Source organism: Sceloporus occidentalis, unplaced genomic scaffold (assembly GCF_023333645.1).
Source record: "Sceloporus occidentalis isolate IW3139 unplaced genomic scaffold, rSceOcc1.0.p SCAF_7, whole genome shotgun sequence".
Classification (NCBI taxonomy): domain Eukaryota; kingdom Metazoa; phylum Chordata; class Lepidosauria; order Squamata; family Phrynosomatidae; genus Sceloporus; species Sceloporus occidentalis.
Genome location: NW_028316987.1, coordinates 67,716,966 through 67,725,167, shown reverse-complemented (window position 1 = coordinate 67,725,167; position 8,202 = coordinate 67,716,966). Strand labels below are relative to the sequence as shown.

At 41.2% G+C, this 8,202-nt stretch overlaps 1 protein-coding gene across 1 annotated transcript in view; it reads left to right on the top strand.

The window, feature by feature from the left end:
- Positions 1-1,734: 1,734 nt before the first annotated feature.
- Positions 1,735-8,202, top strand: part of COL1A2 (collagen type I alpha 2 chain) — a 69,104-nt gene continuing 62,636 nt past the window's right edge. Inside the window, exons 1-3 of the mRNA XM_089534016.1 lie at positions 1,735-1,878; positions 7,315-7,367; positions 7,846-7,863. Coding sequence (XP_089390142.1) covers positions 1,809-1,878; positions 7,315-7,367; positions 7,846-7,863 — 141 coding nt within the window. The 5' untranslated portion in view covers positions 1,735-1,808. The remainder of the gene's footprint in view (positions 1,879-7,314; positions 7,368-7,845; positions 7,864-8,202) is intronic.

The following is an 8,202-nucleotide window of genomic DNA, read 5'->3' as shown; positions in this document are numbered from 1 at the left end:
CTGAATTCCTGCATCCTTCCAGATTTAGAGAACTAATCCTTGCTCACCCCGTAGACAGGAAAGTCACTTTTGCCCATCTGTAAAATGAACGTATTACCAACTGTTCTATTTTTTTTAATAAGGATGAAGAAAGATCAGAATTGAGGGTAAGTACAACTCTCTTTAAGCTGTGCCATGCTTAGACTCCGTGGGCTGCTTTCCCATATTGGGGGAAGGGGAAAGTATATGGAGAGAAGCCAAAAAAAATTGGAACAGAGACAGGAGATGCCAATGGTGTGTGTGTGTTGTGTGCCTTGAAGTCTGTTTCTGAGTTATGTTGACCCCTATCATGAGGTCTTCTTGGCAAGATTCAGTCAGAGGAGGTTTGCCATTGTCTTCCCCTGAGGCTGAGAGAGTGTGACTTGCTCAAGTTCCATGGCTGACCATTGCAAAATGGAAACATAGTTAATCCTTTCCTGCGTTGGGATGTCTGAAAGCACCGAGCTACAAAGGTTAGTCCTAGGTTTAAAAGATATCACTAGATGGGATCATCAAGACTGGGGAAATTTATTGTCCTAACTTTGGACTATGGACAGGTGGAAATCCAGTGGAAGAGATCTGGAGAGGAGGCACCCTTAGCAGGTTTAAGGCCTTTATGCAGACCCTCATCCCCAGAGGAAGGGCAGGGAAGGTCCAGGGTGACCAGATGTCTTAACCACAAAGGAGGACAAGGCACCATAAAATGTAGGGCAGTCAGGAAAAAATGGAGGACACAACCAAATCAAAGCTCGAAACATTCACATAAAGATAAATTTGTGTTTCTTAGTCCTGCTCAAAAGGGAGGACCTTTTGGAAAGTCTCTGGCACAGAAGGTGGAAATGGAGGGCATGTCCTGGAAAAGGAGGACGGCTGGTCACCCTGAGTGGGAGGACCTCCTGCTTCCTTCACCCGGGTGACAGGACCTGGGCAGCTCCTGCTGAGAAAGTTGAGGGCTTCGGATGCCTGCCTTGTGTGCAACCCACCCACCAATGATATTAATTAATTAATTAATTAATTAAAATCTCCCTAGCCAATGTGTGTAACTCACCCACTAATAATTATAATTAATTAATTAATAATAAACCTCTCCTCAACCAACATGGGCAACTCACCCAGCAATAATAATAATAATAAAAATAAATTAATTAACATCTCCCCAACCAATGTGTGCAACCCACCCACCAATAATTAATTAATTAATTAATTAACATCTCCCCAACCAACGTGTGCAACCCACCCACCAAAAGGAAAAGAAAAGAAAGGAAAGGGGGGAAATGGGGAGAAAGAGGGAAGGGAGAAAAAGGAAAAGAAGAAGAAGGGGGGAGGAAGGAAAAAAAAATAATCCAGCCAGCCAGTCAGATTTTCCTTTATAAAGCCTCAAAAGTGTCCACGTCCTCAAAAAGAATGGAACCAATTTAAGTCTCTTTCCCTCCTCTTTCTTTCTTTCTTTCTTTCTCTCCTCTTTCTTTTTCCCTCCCCCTGGGCGCCTCCCTCCTCCTCCTCCTCCTTTTCCTCTGCCCTCCTCGGCGCTCTTTCCTCTCCTCTGGCTGCGCTCTGCTCCTGAGCAGGGCCCCTCCCTCTCCTTTGGAACCCTGGCTGCGCTCTCCCATTGGCTGCGACGCGCTCCAGGGCTGAGCCGGAGCCGGTCCCCCTCCTGCCGCCGTATAAATAGGGCCGCCGAGGGCTTCCTTATGTTAGCATCCCGCGCCCCAAGGAGTGTATGCCTGCGGTGTCCCTGGGCTGGTTCTGAAACACAAGGAGTCTGCATGTCGAGGCTGCTGCACTAAGACATGCTCAGCTTTGTGGATACACGGATTTGGTGGCTGCTCGCAGTCGCTTCGTGCCTAGCTACCAGTCAATGTAAGTTGCATTTGCGATTGTGGGGAAAGATGGGGGAAAGTAGGGCTGCATTCACACTGGAGGGATAATCCGGTTTGGCAGCGCTTTAACTGTGGTTTGGCTCAAGGCTATGGAGGGCCCCACAACAAACCCCAACTCCCAGAATTCCATAGCCTTGAGCCAGACCATAAAGTGGTTTCAAACCGGGTTATCTCTCCAGTGTGGTTGCAGTCCTTTGGGGGGGGGGGGCAGAGAGTTTTAGGGGTGGGAGGTCTGATCCCAGGGAGACCAGATGCTCCTAAGCTCCAAGGAGGACAAGGCACCTCAAAATGGAGGACGTGCCAGGAAGAAATGGAGGACATGGAACTAAATCAAAGCCATCAAAACACCACTACCAAATGTAAATTCATAGCAAGACCAATTCATGCTTCCCAATGAGGCTCAGATTGGAGGACGTTTTTGACATTCCTCCTGGACAGCAGGTGGACATGGAGGACAGGTCCTGGAAAAGGAGGATGGCTGGGTCACCCTGGCGCATACATGTATTTGTTTAGATCCATCCAGGTCTTACCTAGATCTGTCCTGTCACCTGGCACATACATGCATTTATTTAGACTTCTATGGGTCACCCTTCACATACATAGACTTACTTAGATCTCTCTGAATCTTAGATCTATTTGGTCGCCCTTCACATACTTACATTTACATATTTAGATCTCTCTGGATCTTAGATCTGTTTGGTCGAACTTCACATACGTAGATTTATTTAGATTTCTCTGGATCTTAGCTACATCTATCTGGTCACCTTGCACATATAGATTTATTTAGATCGATCTATTTCCAGAACCAGAGCTTAGGCAGGTTACTTCAGCAAGTCCCATAGTTAGCTTTCCTCTTGGTTGTATTCTGGGAGTTGTGATTCCCCCCAAAGTAACTATTCCAAGCTCAATCCATAAACCCTTTGCCTTGGGGAGATGAGATGCCCATAATAGAGTTATAGCCCCACACCGATAAAGGACAAGATTATTCTCAATTTCCATAAAGTTCAGCAAAGAGTTCAAACTTAATGAAAACATAATAAACTCGCCACTACTTTTCTCCATCCTTGGCTGGTAGATAGTGCCTGGGCAAGAACCCAACCATCTCCCCATCCATTTCACACGGACCCCATTTACCACCCCTTTAAAAGAAAAGAGGAGAAGGACAAGAAAACCCTTAACCAATAATTCAAATAAAAATATTCCTTTTTTTAAAAAAAAAAGTGTGGTGGGACAATCACGTGTGACGTGGAGAAACAGAGAGACTCCAAAAGGTTCAGTACAATCTCCCTGGAATAAAATTGTAAAGTTGCTCCACATTCTGGAAAGAATTCGGAAAACAATAGAGGACCAAGTCTATAAGAGCAATGGCTTTCTTTGGGCGTTGTACATGATCTTTGTCTGGAGTTGGAGGATGCTCACAAGGCGCCCTCTAGAGGGAAGCAGGCAGAAATGCAAGGACCCTGACCTTGCGTGTCTGGAGTCCAGATGGACCAGCTCTTGCGCAAATGGTGTCATCGACGTTGTTATTATTATTGGGAGGATTTGGTAGCTCATCGACCACACCAATCCACAAGAAGAGCGGGGAGAGTGTGGAATTAACTCGAGTTATTCAAAACCCTTTTTATTTCCTTTGGATGCTTTATAGGGAATTACAACTGCCGGGAAAGTTGTACATGTTTTGCTCTTTCTGTTCAAGAAACAAGTAAATATGGCTAATGGATATTCCAGGAATCTTCCATCACACTATATCAAGCCTTAGTGACCTCTTCTGGTAGAGAAAGCACCCAGACTTTTCCCCACAATATCATTTTTTGAAACAAAAGTACAGGGTGATGATATTCAAGTGTCGTTCAGCACTCAGCAGGATAGTCAAGTAAATTATATTGTCTGAAATACTAGTCATCCTCATGTAAATATTTCTAGTTAGTGAGTGAACGAGTGAATTCAAAACACTGATTAGGCAGCAACTGCTAGATTGATCCCAGAAAATATATATTAACTTGATACCCCAATGTAAGATCAGAGTGATTTTTCACCCCATAATGGCCCTGTGATGTTGGGTAGGCTGAACCCACCTAATGGGTGTATGTCCCTTAACATTGACTGTCGTCTTATGGGGACCCCATGAATCCTATAGGGCTTTCTTAGGGAAGAAATACTCAGAAGTGGTTTGCCAGTTCCTTCCTCTGAAATGCAGCCTAAAGCACCTGGTATTCACTAACAATCACCATCCAACTGCTAACTAGGGCTGACCCTGCTTTGCTTCCAAGATCAGAAAGGATCTGATGGCTTTAGGGTATTCAGGCCCTCCACCCAACACTAGTTTCCATGATTATCATTTGGGGATCCATTTTTTTGGTCCAAAGTAGGCAAACTTTAGCATTTCATCTGTCTATGAAAAAGTGTTTGGCACAACTCAAAATCTTACATGCTGCACAAGCAGAAGTAGATCCCGTGAGACATTGTCACTCTGTTTCACGTACTTGGAATAAATGGAAGTTGTGGTCTTCAAATTGGATCCTGCAGCAAATCCATGCCGCCCTACCTCCTAAAACACTCTGTATATTGCATATAGAAATTACCATGCATAAGAAAAGGTTTTACCCTGCCACGTTTTGTCTGGCAGACAGCTGGATTGAATGAAGCAACCTGGAATCCAGAGCTTCTGTTAAAGAGTTGCTATAATTAATTATTGATCTGTAATCCAAAATATTTTAGGAACATATTTGTCTTTACAATTGCATTCTACATCACCAGTTTTATCCTATCTTGTATAGTTGTTTCTATATTCTATATTCAGAATTACTTCTCCCTCTAGTGGGAAGAGAAAAAAATAACAGTTTTCGCAACCAATAAAAACTTCCTCCGCTAAATAAGTTTGGTTTACAAGTATTACATTTTCAAAAACAATGCCCGACCTTATCTTATCATCTTGGAGGAAACATGAATTTAATTTCTCCATTCACCCAGTGATTCAAATCATTACAAATGTGCTTCACATAATATGAGTATACTAAAACAATCTTTTCTGTCATAACCCAATTTCCTCATGATTTAAACCAGTATGAACTTTTTGTTATTTGATGCCACCATTTCTACTAAAAGTAGCAGCAGTACAGATAGTAATAGTAATGATGATGATGATGATTATCCATTTGAGAGAGTTATAGATTTATCTTGTAAAAAGTCGTCTATCATATAGATTCAGTTGCAGTTCTGGTGGGTTGCATTGTCAATGAAGTAGTGAGTTTACTTTGGGTTTTAGTCTAAACTTTAATGGAAGTAACCCCCAAATAGTTTCAGTGCCTTGGATAGCTCTTTTCGAGTTCAGACAAAAACCTAGAGCAGATTCACCATGGAAGCCACCAGCTATCTCAGGAGTTCAATAAAGATTAATGCTCATTAAATGTTGCCCAACTTACCTCTGTGCAAACATGAACAAGATTTTGCACTTGGCTACTCACTCAGAGCATGTACTTTTCTTTGGGTGTGGAGCTTTTCCTACCTGTCCCTCCCCTAGTTCCATGGCACTAACACATATGTGCTGATCTTCTTCATCATTAGCTGCATATGAGGCTGTCAGATGCCAAAACATGAAGCTCTTCCTGAGAAAATATACAGCAGTGACACTTTTTGCTCTGCTTCTTGGACAAAAACCTCAACCTCCCCTTCCTCCCCCGCCCTTCTCTCTAGATTGAATAAGCAGTGTTCCAAATGCAGTGGGCCCTTGGTTTCTGCTGGGGTTTGGACCCCCTGTGGAAACCAAAATCCATGGATGCTCAAATCCCATGATACACAATGGCATAGTAACATGGTCTCCCTTATATAAAATGGCAAAATCAAGGTTTTTTTCTGGAATTTAAAAAATATATATATTCAAGCTATGGACAATTAAAGTTGGAAGAAACCACAAGGGCCATCCAGTCCAACCCCATGCCATGCAGGAATGCACAATCAAAGCATCCCCAACATGCAGAATCTGTCGATACATAGAGCCAGAACAGGGTAGGAAAAGAAACTGCTGGAGTATCCAGACTAAAAAACCCATGGCACTCTAATTCCTACAATGTGTCTTTCAAGTGGCAAGCATAGCAGTCTATGCTGAACTAGCAACCCTGTTTAGATGGGTTTTTTTTAATTATTTTAAATTTTTAATATAATTAATGTAATTTTATTTATTTTTTTTATTTTGTTGCTGTGATATCCCTTCAAGTCAGGGCTGATTTATGATGACTCCACCATAGGGTTTTAGCAAGATTTATTTATTCAGAGGGGGTTTGCCATTGCCTAAGGCTCAGAGAGTGTGACTTGTACAAGGTGTGCACAGTGTGTTTCCATGCTTGAGCAGGGATTCGAACCTTTGTGTCCCAGATTCCTGTTCCAACACCCAAACTATTACACTGCACTGTTGAATAGGTTTGTTAAAGATCGGTTGGAAGCATGGTTAAGTGCTGGGCTCGGTATTGGGAAATCCGTGTTCAAGTCACCGCTCTGCTATGAAATGCACTACTTTTAGCCAGTTATTCTCTCTGAGCCTGAGTCTGACCTGCCTTGCAGGATGGCTGTTGTTGTGAGGAGAGCCTTTTATGCTGCCTTGATCTCATAGGAGGAGTCTACAGCTTTCAAAATGTGGGATGGATTAGACTACAGTGAAGTTACACAGTAGTATTGCCGAAATATGGGGAGTTGCTTTGAACATGCTCAGTGTGATCTTTTTAAGCCTTTTTCTTCAAACAGTAGATCCCTCCACAATGCCACATCACAAAATGTGGGGGTTGGGAGGCGTTGATGTTTTGGAAACACAATTCCAGAACCCTTGGGTATACAGAATCAATAGTCTGGCTTTTTTGAGCTTGGTTTATTTACATTTTGAGTTTTATATCCTGGAGCAGTTAAGTGCACACGTTCTTCCCGTTTTAAGCATTAGCAGAATAAATATTCCCAAAGAAAGAAGATTTTTTTACTAATGAATTGTCTAACTTCTGCAATCCAAAATCTTGGATACAACCTCTCACTGGTCATTTTCAACTAACTGTCACATCTGAAAGAATAGCTTTCTTGTTAAACAAAATTAGTTTAATGCTATTTCATGAATTCAGTGATTCGGGGGAAGGTGGAAAAGAAAGCTCCAGAGCATATGCAGTGTTCAGTTCAAGGCCCTCTTGCAGGTCCTGGTTTTGACTCTTAAACCTGCTTTTATAGATGTACCCCTTTGAATCTTGAGGTTAAGGGAAAATTCTTTCCAAGTTTGATATCAATATGCTGTAGTTTCAGTGTTTAATTAGCTTCAAAATGTAATGTTGCATTTGCATTTCCTATCAGTTAAAATCCTATCATTTTAACAAGTATGAATGGTTGAAATACAAAAATATTTTTATGTTAATTGTCTGTTTTTTATTTTTGTTTGTTTTTTCAGATGTAAATGAGGTCAGTACAATTATTTTTAAAGTGCAATATACAGTGGATGGAGTAGACTAACTACACTTTTCTATGAATGGTGACTTGCTAATCCTAGTTCCTAAAAAATGCATGGGGAGGCTGCTGATTATTAAGTATGGTGAGGACTGTCTAAAATGTACCCACCCCTAGTTTCCTAATGGGCCGTCCTTCTTGTCAAAAAAAAAGTTACCTTTATAGGTGAATGTAAGATTCAGAGGATGTAGCACAGCTGCAAGAGTTACATTGCATGTGCAACCATTTTGGATATTCCTAACGAGATTTTAAAGCACAACATTTTTACAAACATCATTTCATTTGAAAAGCATGAATGACTTCAGGTATGACTTTTAAAATAATCTCTTATCTGCATGATTTAGCAAATGCTAACTAATGTTAGTTCCCCCTCCTTGCTAATTATATTTTAAGCTCATTACTAAGCTAATAATAAATTAGTTAATAATGTGGGTACCTTTAATTATTCCCTAACTTAATATTCATTCTTTTCTAGGCAACGGAAGGACGGAGGGTAAGGCATTTTAAGATATTCTAACATGCATTAGGGAATTGTGGCCTTCAGGGATCTTTTATGGTTCTCAAAGAAAATCCCAGTAGATTTGTTTGAAAATAGAATATTTTAAGGAAAATCCAAACTCAGAACGTGAAATTGAAAGTAAATACCATCAATCTGAGGTGAATTTAAATAAGAATGCAGCTAAGACCCTATGCATGCCAGGAGCCTGCTCTTATGTATCGAAAAGGAATTTAAATTAATTTAATGTGGTTTACTTTCACATAATTGTAAGTGGGATGGAACCTGAACCAAATACAAGTTTTGCCAAAATCAGTGGGACTTTGAATGTGTTTA